Source organism: Anticarsia gemmatalis, chromosome 18 (genome assembly GCF_050436995.1).
Source record: "Anticarsia gemmatalis isolate Benzon Research Colony breed Stoneville strain chromosome 18, ilAntGemm2 primary, whole genome shotgun sequence".
Lineage (NCBI taxonomy): Eukaryota > Metazoa > Arthropoda > Insecta > Lepidoptera > Erebidae > Anticarsia > Anticarsia gemmatalis.
The window spans coordinates 10,085,574-10,106,159 of NC_134762.1; the positions used below are offsets into that span (position 1 = coordinate 10,085,574).

General features: G+C 35.1%; 1 protein-coding gene across 2 annotated transcripts in view; it reads right to left on the reverse strand.

Moving 5' to 3' along the window:
• Positions 1-9,876: 9,876 nt before the first annotated feature.
• LOC142980659 (uncharacterized) overlaps positions 9,877-20,586 on the reverse strand; it is a 369,012-nt gene continuing 358,302 nt past the window's right edge. For both annotated transcript variants that reach the window (XM_076126167.1, XM_076126166.1), the window contains one exon: positions 9,877-12,581. In XM_076126167.1, the coding sequence (XP_075982282.1) occupies positions 10,792-12,546 (1,755 nt within the window). In that variant the 5' untranslated portion in view covers positions 12,547-12,581 and the 3' untranslated portion in view covers positions 9,877-10,791. The remainder of the gene's footprint in view (positions 12,582-20,586) is intronic.

The following is a 20,586-nucleotide window of genomic DNA, read 5'->3' on the forward strand; positions in this document are numbered from 1 at the left end:
TTCGCTTGCGTCACATAAGAGAGAATAGGTCAAGATTTTCCCCGTTTTTGTACCATTTTTAAATGCTACCCTGCTCCTATTGGTTGTAGCGTGATGATATAGCCTATAGCCTTCCTTGGTAGATGGACTATCTAACATTGAAAGAATTTTTCAAATCGAACCAATAGTTCCTGAGATTAGCGCGTTCAAACAAACAAACAAACTCTTCAGCTATTAGTATGAATATCACGCTAGTTATACTTGAAGGTGTAGGGGTAAAGTGTATAATATACACCCACCTTTTGCCGTTTACAAAGAAACAATAAGTCGAACTGGTTCAGCCATTTTTGATTTTTGCGCTTAGCAATACACTTGGCAATTCATTTTTATATATAAAAATATAAAGAATCAATCAATCTAAGTCTCTTGGGTTAAAGATCTCTACCAATTTTTTATCAAATCGCTTCAGCCGTTCTTGAGTTATAAGTGAGTGACACTAACACGACTTTCCTCATATAATTACAGATTGATCGAGCGTTTTAAGGCTCTCTACTAAGTCGTCGGACTACAAACACATAATCTAATCATAAACAGACTTGAATGTATAATTATTACGATACAGTATAATAGTGTATAATGGATGATCATACATATAATTATTTCCCGTAAACAATTAAACATGATATACAATACAGCATAACATAGTTATACTATGTGGATTCAAATTCCGTTTAAACTAATGCAATTAATCTATAGAAACGTGATGCCCATTTAAATACACCAAATGCTATTAATAACTATTTGGTATGTATAGTTTATATGTACAGGGTGATTTCTAATTGTTCATACTCGATTTAGGTAATAGCGGTCTATTTTTTGTTAATGGAACATATTGTATAATTTATATAGTTCAAAGTCCAAGGAATACTGATACAATGTAGCAATTGCGTTCTATGAAATATATATGTAAAATGTATAAATATAATGTAAATTATAATTTCTGTCTGTTTCACAGTTAAATCGTTTAACAAGTTACGGTAAAATATTACTTCATATCTGATAAGTTAATCTAAAAAATAAATACTCCCCACGTGGCTGAAATGGGGTACTAAACTTTACATACGTGCAAAACACCACTTCCATTGGCCATCCATTGGCTAGTAGTTTTATAACTAACATTTAACTAAATGCAAATCACAAAAAATGAGTATTTGGAGTCTGCAAAATAAATCTGAATTATGTTGCTGCATAGGTGTTAACGAGCACAAACTTTATTGAGAATGATGTCAAAATAAAGATTATGCAAGCAATATCTATCGCGACTGTCCTAAACAAATTCAACCGCAATAATCTAAAACTCAAACTAACTTTAAAACCTACTCGACTTAAATTCAGGTCTAGTTTCTTGCACAAAGTTTAGCTTTATCCTAAATCCAGATTTAGGCCAGGTTCAGACTTAAAGCTGAATTTAAATTCCAACCACGGCTAGGGCAGTACAAGTTTGGAAATGTAACAACAATATTACGATTCTATACGTATAAAGGGGAGTTTAGACTGTACAAACGCTGAATCGCTGGCTTATGTTATTGCTCCGAATATTGGTGGCTCTATGGTCTGGTCCTAGACCAGGCATAGCCTTTTCGGGAATTTCTGGAAATATTACATATATTAAATATATTAAATATATATACCAATGGGAATATTCCCATTGGTAGGCTGTAGTTGTACGTGACTCGTACATGGCCATAGACACGTCCCCTAGTATATGGAACTTATATAATATTAAACGTAAATGTATTTCATACTACTCTGTTTACAGCTTCGAGCATAACGTTGAGGATTTAAAAACAAAATAGGTTTTTTACTTTTTTTCTCAAGCGAAATTGTTTTGTGGTGCTTATTTTGGTCCTCCGTGCATCGAAAGGCGAACGGATTGCGACCCAAAGATTAGAGGATAATAAAGATTTCAGTCTTGAAGTCAAAACCCATGGACAATTTAAAAATCGTTCGTAAGTAACGAAGAAACGGGAGCTTTAGTCTTTGCCACAGCGTTTGCGAATGTTCTCTACATCTGTACAAACCTTAAATGAGGAAAGGAGTGGGCCTCTGACGTCATAAATCCGTCCATTTAGAGGAATCAACGGCCGCTTTCCGGTAATGATTTCAATTATATAGGAACTTTCGGCTTACGATCTCATTTTGGACGGGAATGAGATAATTTTTCTACAACCAGTAATGACAGAGAATGGGACAGTTTGAGACTTTCAATGGCGTTTTGGAAACGCTGGTGATTTTGCAGGCTTAAATAGCGATTGGAGGCATCAGGGACTGTTTGGAGGAAACAAAAATAGGCATGAAATGTATACGGGAATTGCTTTAGGAGTGTATTTTGTTACGCGTTAAACAGTGTGGAAATATCTTTAGTAATGCTTGGATCCAGGCAGAAATATTAAGAGTCTTTTTGTTTCTACTATTACTAAAACACTGTAACATAACAGTTATTGATAATCAATCCTACAAAACGGAAATAAATCGAAGCCTCCAACAATTAAAATCCAAACTTTGATAGTTCTCAAATTAATAATTGAAACTAATTTTAGTATTTCAATCATTTATATTTTCATATAATATTTTAGTATCCAACGAGTGCATATTATTTCAAAAGTCCTTCAAAAATTTCTGAATGAATTAATTAAATTTTTCAAAAAATATTAACCTACGCTTGTTCTAAGTTAAGGCTATGTAACATAAATCTAACCTTCAATTATGTTACGAACACTGTCAAACTTGAATACAAGAATGACCTACAGAAATTCATACATGACCCTTAGTAGTTCGTGCGCGTAAAATTATTCAATTAAAGCGACCCGTATTTGTCTTGTAGCAAACGTGGGTCTTCTGAGGACAAGACCGGTCCTAAGTGAAAATACTATTATTGTGTGAATATTGTAATGATCTAACACTCGAGTTTCTAAGTTTTGACTTCGGATTGTGGTAGTTAGTAAGGTGTTAGATTTATTGGAATAATTTTCTTCGGTGCTTTAGCTATATCACTACGTTTTTGCGGTTTTTATCTGCACATGGTAGTTTTGATTGCTATTTTTGCTTGCTTTTGCATATTTTATTTAAATTAAGTTTAAACATACTTAGCTTAGAAGAAAGAATTAAGAAATGTACTTGTGCCTCTGTTTGACGCCCGGTGTCATATTGCGATCCAACTGTCGATACGATTATTTTAGGTAGATGTAATACTGACATAATAATGTTATTTTATAACCTCAAAAATACTTTTTTAATGTATTTTATTGGACAAATAACCTAATACAATCTATCCAATAAAACAATTCACCAACCGTTTTAAAACAGCGAGATTTTGCCTTTATTTTTTATCTGTACGTCGCTCATGACCGTGGCTCAAAAATGGCCATTACCCTTTATTCAAAGATAAGCAAAGCGCGAGATATAATTTATTACACAAATTGATTGCTCCGAATTGAAAATAGGTCAAACAGATAATACAGAAAACGAATTGTTTTGGCGTTTACACCAAGTAATGAATGTTTGTTTAGCAAACAAACGATTAAACAATTTACGAGTTTTGCAAAAGTGCTGCCCTGAAATATTTGTTTCATTTTGTTTATATTGTGGCCTAATAAATTGATTTTTCGGTCAAATATATACCTGTTGTGATAGGCAAATAAGTATGCTGATGTGGAGTTTAAAATTTAATAAAATGATGTAGCTTTGATACAGGTTGAGTCGGACAGAGTTCATTTTAAACTGAATTATTTTTGGTTGGATTTAAGAGCTAAAAACAATTTTTTGTATTACTTGTTTTTAATTCAATTTTGATCCCACTACAAAACGATTTAGCCCGGTTGTAGTTTCCAACATCGCTTCTAGCACCAGATAAATTTGTTTGAGATAACGTTTTGATAGATTAATACATTATTTGACAAAAAAAGTATGAAATCTATGATGTCTTGCAAAAATGTCAGGTGCGTAGTACTCGTAACCAGCGGTCTTGTATGACAAGATGCATATGAAAGAAGGAAGGGAAAGTAAACATCATAGCAAATGAAGTTCTTTGGTCTATGCCTACCTACGAAGAAGTAGGGGTAATTTAATGTATGTATGTATAAATTAACCTATGTTTAAACATCCATCGAAAATGATGAATAAAATCTCCATAGTCACACTAAGTTATTCTCAAAGAACATTTCGCTGCAATAAGAGAAATGTACGACTGATTTTGCTTCAAAGCATCGTCTATCCTTGGGTCCTAAATAATTTCCATTAACCACAATACGATGATTTGAGGCTGTTTGAACAATGTTTCCGATTTGGACCGGGAACGTAAAGCACGTTGCTTGGCTTACTATTGTGTACTTACCGATTGTGTATACGGACAGACAACCTTTGTGGTTTGGGGGATAGTGAATATGTCTGATCACGATATCTTATGTTCAATTCGCTCAATCTCCGCTTTTTTAGCTTTTATTTCTTAATCTTTTACTGTTCTTCTGCTGGGCAAAGGTCTTCTTCCTAACGAGTGAGGGGTAGGTCTTTGCCTCTTTAAGTTTCTAATTTATGTAATTTTCTTAATATGGAATGTCGGTCGCACCCGGTATATAGCAATAGGTTCGCCCTATTACATGAAACTGACGTGTGTGTATTTTAAATACCTTTGTACTACTATACTTTTGTGTATTTAGGCTTGCCTATATTATGACATGAAATTCGAATAGCCATTAGTGATTGATAAAACTGCGTAAGTTTTACTTAATAGTTCTGAAATTATATGTACCGAATGTCTTGCAAAGAACTCGTATAAAACAAAAATATCTTAAATACATATTTATGTACACAGTTCCTTTTCGTTTATCCTCAACACAAAAACAAATAGGGAATACCATCCCTTTATTATTATTTTTACTACATTGTTTCTATGTATGTTGCAGAGATTTCATGAAATCGGGATTTGCATGAAAAATCTAAAAATTCTAACAAGCGGTTTGATATCAATCTGGCGTTTTGAAAAATACCTTCTAATGTAAAAAAAATGGTGAAAGGTCACTAGAGCAGAAACAAGTCTATAAGAAACGAAACACGAAACTTCGTTTCTATTACGGCATTTCAAATAGCTGTTATCTATTTAAAATTCCATGATAGAAGCGAAGACTTCAGCCTTTTTTAAATGCGTATCAGGTGTAAAATTCTCGTGTTACACAAAATCTCAATTCTTTCCTTGATCCTAATACATCGACATCATCATCATTATTCATTGCTTTTCCATACCCACGTAGGACATACGCATCTCTCTAGTCATATTTTGAATGAGTCTATAAAGACGTAATGAATATTAACTTCCGGAATTTTGACCGAAACCCCAATTTCATCACACGCCCGCAACATACAGTCAACCTTGAATCTTGTCCGTCGGGTCTCTGTGGAATGCCAACAACATTCCGAGCTTTAATATCTCGCTCCATGGATTACTACAGCCCTGGTACGTAACACGGTGTTCTGAGGTGAAAGTATCTTAAAGGGTGAAATCGTTCTAATTGTAGGTATGAAAATCCCCATATTTATGTAACATATACGCCCTTTTAAGGTAAATAAAGCTGATTGTCAGTTATGCTTAGCAATTGAATCAATTTTGATGAAATTCAGAGCGAAAATAGTTAAAGATTCGGGATCAGTCGAGACGGGCTATTATTGTGAAAAATTTGTTCCATTAACTAGTTTTATATTTTACTTGAGAATGGGTGAAATTTTTCCCCGTTTTTGTAACATTAATTACTGGTACTCTGCTCCTTTTGGTCATAGCGTGATGATATATAGCCTATGTCCTTTTTCGGGTATCAAAATATCTCCATACCAAATTTCATGCAAATTAGTTCAGTAGTTTAGGCGTGATTGAGTAGCAGACAGACAGACAGAGTTACTTTCACATTTATAATATTAAGTATGGATTTGATTTCACGGGAAAGGAATAAAATTTGAGAAAATTTTACTCAAATTACACCCAAGTTAGTTATTTAAGAAAAAATATTAGTTAAATATGAAAATATACACGCTTGTATATACCAACTTAGATGGAAAGCGATAAAGCGGTACCAAGTGTAGTAAACAGCACTACTAAAAGGCATTCTAACGTACAACAAACACTAGAATAATAATCACAGAACTACTGGGAATTATTCCAGTAATCCAGCAACGTAGTTCAATAGTTTCTACACAAGGAACTAATGCTTTACGTATGTACAATGTAGAATGTATCGAATACTAGAAATATTTCGTAGTTTTATTCAACATTCCTATCTCACGAGCAAAGGTGTATTGAGAAAGTTTAGGGCATAGTTTATATCCAAAACTAATGTGAAATACGTTTGTTAGGCTTTTGTGGCTAAACTACTAAACCGAGAATGCTGGAACTAGTAGACCTGGCTGGAGATAATTGGAAGCCCAGAAACGAATAGAAGCTCCTTTTTTCACGCGAAAAGAGTCAAGCGAGTCCGCTTATTACACGTGTGCTATTATATATACAAGTAGTTCGACCACTTAGTCTTGAGAGTTTAATTTTGAATTGAGATAATCGCATACTAGATGAGAACCTTGCAAACAAGACTCTCTTCTAAATTGTCGAACTAGAGGATAGTGACTACGAAGAAAGGAGCGAGGTTTCAGTAAATAAGACTCCTAAAACTGACCAGACTTAACTCCGCCCATGAATTCCGACATCAATTGGCCTCATACTCGTAAAATAAACGGATGCCATAAAACCAAAGGAAGAAATACCAAAATAGAAGCTTCCAGACCACAGAATTATTCTCATTAATTATTCTACTTCGAGTTAAAAATAAAACTCTGAATCAAAAAGGTTGAGTGTATTTAGGATCACGGTGTATTTTTAAATTGAAGTTTAATGAACAAGATTTTATTTGTGTTTGAAACTACCAAATCTATATTTATATACTTATATTGTAAAATTGTGGAGTATGTTTGTTAGGTTCAACGCGCTAATTTTAGGAACTCCTGATGCGAATTGAAAAAGTATTTTAGTATCGGATAGCCGATTTATTGAGAAAAGCTATAGGCTATATAACATTGTGCTACGACCATAAGGAGCGAAGTAGCAACGAAAAATGTTTCAAAAACGAGGAAAATAATGACCTATTTTCTCTTATGTGACGCAAGCGAAGTCGCGCGGGTCAGCTAGCAATAATAATAAAATTCTGAGAAGCTAACTAGAAGGACTATTATTATTATATTATATTATTATTAATTTATTTATTCATAAAATATTTTTTCATGCTACTCGTTATTTGTGGTATAAAAATCTGATCGGTAATAAGGTGGCTTGTTGAAATGAGGCTTATTTTTTGTATTGTTGAGAAAAATAAATATTTTTTATAAATCAGCTTAGTAAGGAGCTTGTTAGGGACCACTATTTGATGTTTTTTGAAATCAATTGAGTAGGTACAATAGGTCGGTGATAATTGTGCTATTAAGATTGATATAATGTTGATTATTGATTCAATTTTAAAATGGGTACCTAACCACTTTATTTTATATTAGCCCCATTGCACCTAAAAAATTCCGCAACTCATGTCATTGTTTTCTTTAGCCTAAAGTCGTCATAAATAAAAAATCAACCCATATCTCTTTTACTTCTAAGCACTGGTCTTCTTCCGAAATGAGAAAGCTTCAACCAAAATGAAAATCTATTTTTTACCAGAAAAACTACATGTTCTACTCATATATATTTTATACAAATTATTAAAAGCTAAAATTACCTCACTATTTACAATCCTATGGAACAGTGTTTTATTTTGCAAATATGGATACAAAATATGTTACAGGAAACTATTTATTTAATCTCAAATCAAACAAATAGCTATTATACTTTTGAATTTCAGTTCATTTAATTTTAAGCAAGACTAATATACAATACCAGCTGGCCCGCGCAACTTCGCTTGCGTGACATAAGAGAGAATGGGTAAAAATTTCACCGTTTTTGTAACATTTTTTACTGGTTCTCTGATCCTATTGGTCGTAGCGTGATGATATATAGCCTGTAGCCTTCCTGAATTTTTCAAATGGGACCCGTAGTGCCTGAGATTAGCGCGTTCAAACAAACAAACTCTTCAGCTTTATAATATTAAGTATAGATGTATCAATAGTTTATTTATGTGCTTGGTTAAATAGGTTTATTTTAATTTTTCACATCAATAAAAATCTCTTATATACAAACAAACAAATGACAATGAGAAAATAGTAGAAATAACTACATAACTCAAAAACAACTCACTAACTCCAAAATGTAGGTAACATATAGACCTACTAACACCGCAGTTACCAGGGGAACATAAATCATGAGGCGATGTAGCTCGTATTACGTTAATTAGAATAAACCCACTCTTTATGTGGCGGAACTTCAAGGCTTAGCCGTGGAACATTACAACTTCTTGTTCAGCTTAATGGGGCTTAAGAACGACTTAATGTTCACTTAATAGATAGAGGAATAAGTTTAAGTGTATTTGTGAGATCGCGTTTGAAATGTTGATTTTGAATTTGCTAGAAGTTAGTGTGCCTGTAGTTACTTTTTTGCTTTCAGTATCTCGATTCTTTACTACAGTCGAGTACTAACAACGGGTTAGCTTTCGAGAAGTTTTCTACGAAAATCTGTTTAGTGCCTCTACCGGGTTCCGTAAGAACTATTTTGGCAATACATTTTAAATTTTAAAATCTCGATACTCGACAGTACAGACTGTACACAGAATTGCGCTACAGAAATGTAGTTAAAGGAAAAGTATGTGGTAACACATATTTTACATGTATATCACGCTTATCTATACTTTGGACTCGTAGAAGATACTGTTACAATTATTTTTCTAAGTGCCCAGAGAAGATAATGGTAACTATTGATGTAAAAGGTCAGGTGCGTACAACTCGTAACCGGCGATCTTGTATGACAAGATGTATGGATGCATTAAGGAAGTTTGTAAGGATCGTACCAAGTGGCATTTTTTGGTCTCTGCCGTGATTTTATGTACGTATGCAACTTTTCACGACATGATATTAAGCTGGTATAACTACAAGTCGGTCACCTTACGTTTTAACTATTTTTTCTAATACACAAAATGCTACGATCAAGATATGAAATACTTTCTTAAAAATACTTACATCTGTTGTCCAGTTACTTACGTTTTTTGTCCAATTGCTTACGGTTTTTATTCATTTACTTACCTTAAGTTGTCCGAAGTGCAGTTTTTTTTCTCTGGTCAGTTTCAAGTAGCAGGTGCAACTTGCAGGACATTTTGCGAAGACGTGTAAAATTCGTTGAGAATACTCGAATATGCAGCTTGCACCTGGTATCCAAACTACTGGTATAGAATAAGTTCAAGGAATAGTCTCAAAGAAGTAGGTAATCTAAAAAAAATGTTGATAAATTGATTATAGTAAAATTATGTTTGCAGACAATATGTAGTTCCTAAGTAAAATTTTCAGGTTAGGGAAACTTTGAATATGATATTGTGGTAGGCAGTTTCACTATCACGTAATTCAATGGCAGTCATTTTGTAATAAGTTTAAGTAGTTAAAAAATCATTTGGGAAACACTAAACGGATAACTAAATCTCTATGAACAATAAACAAAATAATTACCCCAATAAATAACATAAAGCAGCTGACACGCTCATTTCACATTCACATTCCAAAAGAAAAAAACAGGAAGATAAAATCACGACATTTCAATCCCGACAGAATGATAGGCCTTCAGAAAATAACTAGAAAATAATATCACCCGACAAAGACATACATTGAGCCACATAATGGATCATAAAAGGAACTGTTCCGATAAAGCCAACAGCAATAAAACGACATCATTTTACGTGATCGGTTTATTTTCCTTTACATTAGATATTTTCGCTTTCAAAGAAAAAAATATTTAGAAGCTATTCTGCTTGACTAGGTGGTGTAGTACAGCATTAACGTTAAAGTTATAAAGAGGTGAAAAACAAGAAAAAAGGGTCAGTCTTATGTTTGGGAAGTTTGTATAATAAACAATACTTATTTACAAAAGTTTTCTGTTGGAATATACAGACAGTACAAGCTTACAGCTTAAATTACTACATTTTTCTCTCGTTTTATTTTCATGCATTTGAAAGTACCTAATTTACCATTCCTAGAGGAATTTCGCATTGTTCGAAATAACAAGAGTAAAATAATTCTAAACTCGTGTAATGAACTCGAAAATATTGAAATGAAATATCTAGTTTCATGAACGTGCTATAAATTCGGGACAACTGATTTATTTAATAGAACATTATTTAGAGCGAAAACTGGTCACATTATATGTGCTACATTATCTTCGTAAAAAATGATATATGGACGATGAATCTAGCTTCTAAAATTATATGAATTTTATAAAAGTATTTCCAGTCAAATATGACAGGAAAATCTGTCCATATATTCCAACATTTAGGAAGACGCTTAATCGAAATACACAAAAGAAACATCTAGGGAACAAATCAGGTAGACTAACGCTCTCACTTCAATACCCAATGTATCAACAAGTTCACTTTAAATGCAATATTACAATATTAATATTGATAACAATCTTACGTATTTATCTCACGGATGTCTCACATCGTCCACATCTTAGCGTAATAACTATTTACATTAAAATTAATAATCACGTCGAAATTATCATAAAGTACAATAAAATTGGGGAATAGTCTAATTGACTGGGAGATGTGTGGTACCAGGTCACCTCAGCGCTGAGGCGTCTAGTACCAGAGGCCTGGGCTAAAGGGAGACAAACTCGGGAGGTGGAGGCGGTAGAGTGAGCACTGGCGTCTCTGACACCTCGACGTTCTCTGAACTTGCGCCTGGTAGAGACCAGGTGGAACTTCCAGTTGCTGTTACTCTTGGCCCCATATTATCATAGGCTGGAGCCGCAGCACAGCATGTTCGGTTCCGTCGAGGCAGTGTAGCTCCACCACTAAGAAGATCTGGGTATTTCCCCGGCTCACCTCTGCCGGCTACTTGGACAGATATGAATATGTTCCCGTATGGAACCGGTACGGCAAATTCTGCTGGTGGCGGCGGGAATGCGCCTGGAGTGCCTTCTATTGTTATATGAACCGGTTCGAAGCCACACCCTCTAGGAGGCTCCTCTGACATTCGCTCAGTCAATTCAAAGTCACAAGGTGAAGCCATGTCTCCGATAGATCGGTCACAACTGACGACCACAGATGCATCTATCAGTCGTTTTTCTTGGTCAGTAAAACTTCTGCTTGGTGGAACTGTTCTTCTTCTCAGATGCCAACAAGCTACGGCTGCGATAAAACCGAGGGTAGCTAAGATACCTAACGCTCCAAACACAACTCCTAACAGATGTGGGATCCCGGGTGCCGTGCGGGCAGTAGCCGTCTGTGATCGCGGCAGAACAAGGCTTATGATAGCCCTCGCTTCCCCCGCGACACTTTTAGCCACACAAGTCCATTCTCCCGCGGCACTAGACGTCACATTCAAAAGAGTCACATTCACCCACCGAACACTACCCGGCACTCGGTCTTCTGAATCGTCTTCAATGCTCGTTTCAGTTTCCTCCATATCACAATCCACTGTACTATTATGCACATCTACGCCATCAAACAGCCATGCCACGTGCGGTTTTGGAACTCCATGGACCCAGCAACCGAAAGAAGTTGGCAAACCGACTTCGGCTCTCACAACTAGAGTACTTGATTTTATTTCAGGCGGACAAGTCATACTCTCACTGGGAACGTTTCGCCACTTGTTCCCAGCTTGGGTGGAGGGCTCGACGCAAAGTAAATCTTCGGTGCCCAATTTACTTTCTAGAAACCAATCTTTGAATTCTCGCAGTCTACAGTCACATCGCCACGGATTACCGGACAAAGATACCGTCTTCAAAGCAGGCAGAGAAAACGTTATCAAGCGAAGGAATGTAAGCTGATTCCTACGCAAATCTATCGTTTCTAAAGACTTCAAATTCCTCAAAGCATTCGTGTGTATAGATCGTAATCTGCAACCGTCTAACACGAGCATTCGTAGGTGTGGTAAAGGCGGGAACTGGTCGGCTATAAGCGTCGTCAAAGGATTGTTGCTAAGCACAACTAGTCGTAGTCTTTCGTTGCCTCTGAATATATCCCTGGGGAGGTGGGATAGATCGTTGTCTCCTAAATCAACTTCGATTAATATTCTTAATTCTAGGAACGCATCGGGGTGTATCGATCTCAGATTCGTCGCTCGGAGATTCAACCGTTGTAAATTAAGTAGGCCAATGCTAGCGAAAACCTCTTGCGGTAGGTTTCTTAGTGGATTGTCGTGTAAGTCGAGGACTTGTATGTCGGACGATAGAGCTGGCGGGCGGCGTAGGTCACCGGAGGCACACGTCGCTGTCTTCTTGCCGGAGGACCATTTGCAGCGGCAAGTGGCGATGTGGGCGCAGTCGAGCCAGTCGCTGGCGGTCCTCGCGGCGCACGTCGTCAGTATCACGATCCAGTACCACCTGGCCCACGCCACGCGCATACTCATCTCATTTCGACTTTGTGTTTACATCGGCGGACTGCCTGAAACAACAAACAGACGCGTTAATCAAACTAGATTAGTTAAACAATGCGGGACCTGAAATACAATGGGTACACGGAGGGTATCGCGTAGCGGAATCATATTTGTGTTTTACAAACAGGTGGCTTGCGTTAAACTGGTTATAAAGCTTTTTGTATCGAGTAATTTCGGTCAAGGGTACGTGATCGTAAATTCCGTAGATTCTCAACACGGACGATGGTGAGTGTTGCCATAAAACAAAGTTTTACGTAATCTCCATGAGTTTCGAACGTCATAAAGATGATCTGGATATTTTTTTCATCTTTGAAACATGACGTTATGGGTTAGTAAAGATGATGTACTTTTATTCAAGTTCGAATGGTGATGTATTAGACGTAAACATCTGGGTCCAGTGAAGTATTTATTAGATAAGACTAAACGTTTTCGTTTTAGGTCAAACTGTGAAGTAATGGGATAGAAAGGTAACGATTTATTTGTTTATCTGCTATCATAGGAAGCATCTGGTCGAAGTAGTACGTATAATATAATTTATAGCTTTTCATATACGGTGAGTGACCTAAAAAATATACTTACATAATAATCGATGTTTTAATAGTTTTAACAAACGATTCATCGATGTTTTAACACCTAGGCCACCGACACTGTTTTCTAATTTAAATTATTAAAACGAGAAATTTAAATCAATAACGCTAAAACTACTGAAAGTATTTTGATGAAATTTTGTATACAGATCGATTTTATAATAATAAGTTATTACCAGGAAATTTTAACGGGCCAACAAAATCGCAGCTAAAAGTTAGAATTCCAATAAAAAATCGATTTTATAGTTGCAAGAAAATATCGAAATATCTGTCAGCATTTAATATAATCTGTTACAATTACCGTCCTATTTACAACAACGGTTTCAAATTCCTTTCTACAACTTTCGCTCCGGCCCTCGAGGCGCAATATCGTTGAATCCTTCACAATTACTTCAACAATCGTACCGATGTTTACTCTGTACTGTGATACAACTAATTTAATTAAAACCAGGATTAATCGGATACGGCCGAGGTTCATAATGGGTTTTGGTTTGTTACATCCGAGTCAAACGAAAATGGAGCTATGTTGATTATTGTTCACAGTTGTTATATTCAATCATTTTACAAAGGATGTTTCGTGATTAGCTGATTTCTATTTAAGTGATATTGGTTTTTGGATTAGATAATATATGTATAAAATTCCTAGATAACTAGTAAGGTTTTCCTGGCTTTCTTTCCAGATATTTTGGCTTTTATCTCTTATCCACACCTATCTATGTAATTGGCGCAAAATGGCCAAACATAGAAACAATTTCACTCGCATTAATAGAGGTTAAATATTTACAAAAACAGCCATTTTTAAACACGAAACAGTATAAAAATGTGTGTCAGTTTGATTCCAGCAAGACCATACTCTTCGCAACGTCTATTTACACGATTGGCGTATTAAACATGAAAAACAGAGAAATAAGTGTATCAATATTTAAATATACACCTAGCACAATTACCTAAACATTTCCTTATAACAAACTTAAAGTTATATAACATATTACTACATAAAGGCCTTCAGTTACAACATTTTGACTCAAAAATTCTACCTTCGTGTTTTAAGCGTTATATTCTAGAGCTTCTATAGTGATTTGTCCATCCTAATTTCATTAGTCGGCCTCTCCAGCCACTAGACGGCGGAAGTCAACAGTGCACCGGTTTCTGACGGAAATTAATTACTCCTATGCTAATGGGACGTGGGCTCAAGCCTCGTCTAGAAATTGATAGTCTTTTAAACGACAGCCTGTTTTTGAAAAAATACGATGAAGGTTTTTGAAGGAATAAATAGCAGCGTTCATTTAGCTATATGCTTAATCGTAATGGCAGAGGCAACGTGGTTTTTCAGACAAAATAATTACGAAAAAAAATTAATCACGCATAAAACTAATTTATTATTAGTAGAATATGTGATAGTTTACAATTTTAAGCTGAAGATAATTTCTTGATTGTATTACGAGCATTATCATTTGCATTCATTTTCATGCTTACTTTATTTAGTTTCGGGTATTCTTCTAAGCCTTTTAATAGAAGTGTTGTAGTAGGTAATTATGATAGAAATTGGCATTTAATATAATACATAGAAACTTATTCATCGATAAATATGGCAGATAAAGTATCGGAACTTTCTCACAATCGCTACTTTCAAGTATCTAGTGTTTGTCGCATAAGATGTACTGCAGAAAATAGTTTCTACGGCGTCCGCTAGAGGCGTTAATAAGATTATCATACATTTATTTTCATTAACTAGACGGTTGTCGATTGTCGATAGCAGTAGAAAATTTATCTACAGTTCTTGAAACAAATTCACGAAATGCTACGGTCATTCCAATTTCTAAAGTACTCGAATAAAAAACACAAAAAACATTCTTGAACGGACAAACTAATCCCGTAAACCTTTCCATTAAGCCTAAAAGCAGCACAATCCTATAAACTAGCCGTATTATTATAGAAAGTTTTACGTCTCCAGGCTATTATGTAGATTCCTTGTTACGCATGCACATTGGTAATGAACTGTCAAATGTAGGGGAGCTCTGTGTATGGCCGAGCCAATAAAATTCTTATTCTTTTAGAACCCCTTTTTATTAGATTGTATTGAAAGAGGTTGCGTATCATTTTACGAAGTAGAATTTGTTATTGTTATTTTTGTATTGCTTTATTTTACCTACAAGTAGTTTTAATTAACGTTTATATTATTTTGATATAACTAGTTATTAATAGGTGTTTAGTCTATTTTTTAGGTACCTACAATCTGAAACCCATTTATTAGGTAAACATAATTAAATAGTTTCTTTAAGTATTTCACGCAAATATTTTTTAGGTGTTTTTAAACATTTTATGTAGACTAGAAATAATAAATCTTGATGGACTGTTCATATTAAACCTACACAATACATAAATACATGTACTCTGATAAATAATTTTGTTCGAAACGATGTGCCGAAGTAGCAATGCCTACGCTGAAAGTAAAACACAAAAAAATTACACTTCATAACCTTTGTGGGTTCACCGTTATAAAAATGTTCTATTACTACGTAGACATTAAACATCTATTACTGTAGGAAAAACATTTAAGATATATTATATTATGATGGAACTATATCGCGCCAAATTACACGCATAAAACATAAATGTACCATAACTCGCTAAGTGTATATTTATTCAAATATATTTGTTTATTTATCAAAACAGATTATACTAATACATCCATTTTAGTATTCATAGACCCAATTGTTTGTTTCCTTAGTACGATTTATGGAGTCTACAAACTAAAGTCGCCTACACGCCGACACTAAATGTCGGCGAGATGATGTCAGCTACTTTTTTTTTCAATGGCATTTGATGTCACCGGTGTGATTCCCTTGAAATAAATGGCCGCTGACATCGAGTCGCCAACATAATGGTCGGCGACAATTGTCGGCGATTTTGATGTGTAGGCTTGTTTATTGAGTCATGAATAAGAGTATATTTTACTATTTAATGGGTTCCGTAGATAGACGAATATATTTCACGGTCGATATGACTGATGGGCATATTATTCCGTTTTCTGTCTTCCTAATGTTGCCTTGTTTTCTTTTCCAGAATGTTTAAGGTCGTTGACCTCAGACTACTGGGACGTTGGTAAAGATGGATTGGCTTGTAAATTATATGTCTGGAAAAGTCTTGAAATTATTTTATTATTTCGTGTTAAACACGTGTCGGAGATGTTGTATACGACGGGAGGCTTTTGACATGGCTTATTCATACTGGTTACCACTTAGATTACTTTTTCGTACTTTTCGAAACACGGGCTACGGAAACGGTTAGAAAAAATGTCAGAATGCGGCCAATAACAAGTTGGAAGATTACTTTCCCTACTCATCACTTACCGACTAGTAAGTGCAATCAGCGGGATGGCCTTCTAGTACTATTCACTACCAACTAAAATGTCATCATCGCCTCTTGCGTTGTTCGCGAGAACTATTTTCTTCACATAGCTTTAAATGGCAAAGGCTCGATACTCGAAGGTATCGACTATAGAAAATCTCGCTACAGTGCCTATTTTCAGTTAAAGCAAGGCTTACAGTCAAAGTCCTGGATTTTCAAATATCCTCACTTGTCTAAAACCTAAAAAATCAATATACGTAGGTTATAGTGTCCATCGATGAATAAAGATGAACGAGATGCATTCGATTTGCATCAAAGGGAAGCGCTGACAAAAATTGCGACGTGTAAAAAAGTGAACACCATGTATCGTGAGTTTTAGTTTTAACGTTTTTTGCTGATAGACGTTCGTTGTTTTTTGTTTTTTTGATGGTGATTTTTATTGAAGTTACTATAGTTTAGTTACGGATATGCTGTTTCTCGGACTTTTGTATTATAATGTTCAAAGTAAAGAAAAGTTTCAGTGAAAAATATTTTTTACACAAAAATACGCTATACTAAAATTTTATTATAATATAGTTCCAATTTATTACCCAAATAACACTTTCAACATGTTTGGTTGCAACTGTAGTCTCGAATTTTCATATTCATAATTTATTTCAAATATGTCAGTAGTCCGATGGTTGAGGGCGGCCCAGGACCGGTCCTATTGGCGCTCGATGGGGGAGGCCTTTGTCCAGCAGTGGACGATTCCCGGCTGAGATGATGATGATGATGTCAGTAGCTATAAGTAGTTACAGTTGGTGTACGGCTGGTAACACTGAAATCCAACTCCAACATTTGAAGAAAGGCTAAACTGATGATGGTATTAAGTTTTACGTTTAAAATGACCACCTTAAATACTCTCATACTATACGAAAATATTATACACCGCTCTCATAAAGGCAAAAACACCGCTTAGTAAAAGTCTTTTCATAGCCATACTTCCGAAAACACCTCAGATTCATTCATCAAACCTTAATTACTAGGTCCATTCACACTCAAATCTTTCCACGTGGCAGCATCAAAAAACGTTTCACAGAATTTATCTTAAGAAAACAATGACAGTTTTCATATCATTAAGCAAAACGGGTACGAATCAGACCCAAGATTTTGATAAATATATTATACTTAGCCTAAGAGCCTGCTGCTAGATTTCTACGTTCAAGTGATTTTTGGACAAAATACATATATTTTATAGTTATCTACTACGATAGTAATAAACCATCTGAATTAAATGCAATAAATAGAAATTAGCCAGTCATGATTATAATAATTAAAGTTATTCAAATCCGTAGTTTTCCGAATCAAAATGTGACAGCTATGAACCTTATATTAAAATGTAGTTTATGCGTTTATTAATAACTATTTTCAAATAATTACGTTCACTAACTACCTATATACTTAGATAAAATTAATTTGAAATGAGAGAGCTAAATAACATTTCAACGTTCGAAAAATTAATCAAGCATTAGTTCTATTAAACTTTTTTTAAACATACAGCTCACATTAGGTCAGGGAAAAAGTCTTTTCGCGTTATAGTATGTATGAACTTGTAATAACCCGACCTAAAATTTAATAATTGTAACTCATATACTAATTTCATTAACTTGAAACTTAATTTCTACAAAAAATACACATGAATGTACTCATTGGGCAGTGAGATCTTCAACTATTATGTAGGTATATAACTCCACGGAGGTTTTCTGTCAAGATTAGGAGGATTAATGGCGAGAGTAGGATATTTGTCTTGTCTGACCGCCGGTAGTCAATGGACGTATGAGCCGCCATGATTCATGGCCCTCGCTAAAGAAACTAGAATGAATTTAGGTGTGAATTGTATGGTCAGCTTGTTAGTATGTTTTCTTATACGTACATAAAAACTAGCTTTATAAGTGTAATAAGAGACTAAACTTCCGTGGCGCAGTGGTTTAAGTCACCACGCCGCTACCATTGTGTCGGGAGGTCTGCATTCGATTCCCTACGGGACAATGGTTTTTATATAAATAAAAAATATTGTTTTTTTTACATTTTGTGTGACTTCGTTTTTAGTACACAAAGATAAAGGTAAAGGTGCATGTACTCATATGACTAAATTTATAGTTTCAGTCCTATGTAGTATATCCGACACTGATGTTAGCAGAGTTTACAGTGAAATATGGCTGCGCCTATGTCATCCATAAACATTCAGATATTCCTATCTGTTAAAAAACACATTACCTATTAATATACTAAAACAATTGTCAAGAATATAACAATATCAAGTCACACTAAATAGTTTCAAATATAATACACACATAACCACACTCGATGAAGTCTATCACCTAAATAATTCCTTTAATATCTATCAAAGACCTTTCGGTTATCAAACTTAACGTGGGATCGAGTCGAAAACAAATTTACTTATTCAGTTTGAGGTCCAGACCTCCAGGGAGGGCCCGTTAAATACGATATGAGCATCAGAGCACGGATGCATGAAATTGACCAAATCTGAATGATTGGAGAATAAATGTATGTCGAATAAGGGTTTTGTTTTTCGATGCGGATAATGTTTTATTGTGATGTATTTAAGGGTTTAAACCTTTTTATGGGAATGTTGATTGAGTGTATAATTGTGGATTGTTATTGTAGGGTTTAAACAGATATACTAGTTGTTAAAGCATGTGCCTAAAAGGAAGTAGCATAGGATTTAAAGTCTAGGCAACATAGGCGTCTCCAAAAATATTTTTAGTAACGTTAAGTAAATAAATTAGTTATTGCGTGCACAAAAAGCTTTGCATGCCTTGCATAAACAGTTTAGGTTTGAAAATAATTAAGTCCTCAACCACTAAAATCACTTGGCTAGCGTAGCAGACTCAGGAAATACTCTGGTTTTGTAAATAAAACTGTATTATAAAAAATAGCCGCGCAAATCTACAATATCATTTCGTTAATGTACTTTTCTATTTCAGCGTTTATTTAAAAGAAACCGAACCAAATCTCAGTTGCGAACAAAATAAAACATGCAAGTAAATGGTTGAACAAAAACAATGTTCTTCAAGACACGAACAAAAACTACAGACTCACAAGTGCATTTGCCTTAAAACTTGAGAAACAAAAGCAATGGTGCTCGAGTTTAAACTCGCTTGTACAATCTTTGCTCGACTTCGAACAGTAGAAAAAAGAACAGTGCCTCGATTCTCTACTACTATCGACTACCGACAACCGAACTGTCATCGAGAAATTTTGTATGAAAATCTGATCAGCGCCTCTGGCGGGTGTCGTAGGAAACATTTTGGGAGTACAATCTAAATGTCAAAATTTCGATAGCTAGCCGGTTGTCGGTAGTCGATAGTAGTAGAGAATCGAGCTACTGATAGCTTGCAAAGGTTGCAGATTTTAGGTGTGGTCATGCATTTGATTGTTCGAAGTTACAATTTTTATATCCTATTGGGATTGGAGCTGTCGACTTCATGTAAATGTAGATTTTTTGTAAATTTAATGATTTGAAAAAATATTTACGTTACGGCTGGTACGTTCGAAATAAGATATTTTCTGAGATAATCTGTAAAGCCTACAAATTATTTGCAGAAATGCATTACTTGTGTGAAGTTTATACAAATCGGACTCTAGATACCATTAGTAACTACTAACAGTAGCATATTTTTTTAGGAATTTCAGTCAATTTCATTAACGTTTCAAAGCTTAATTTTCTTTCTTTCTTTTTTAAAGACAACTCCCGCACTAAGAATTGCTCTTGTGTCGCGGGGACTTTTACAAACATACAAACAACGGACACAAAGCACAACCAGACCCGAAACAATTATTTGTGGATCGCACAAATAATTGTCCCGTGTGGGAATCGAACCCACGACCTCCCGTTGCAGTGGTTTCGGCGTGGCGACCTAAACCACTACGCCATGGAGGCAGTCATTCCGTCAATTCCGTGCCGTCGAAGATCATATTTTCAAACAAACTAGCATGCATCAATTTTCCTTAACTAAACTCCATACAAAACTAATATCGAAACACGCAAACTCCAAAATACATAGCTTTATGT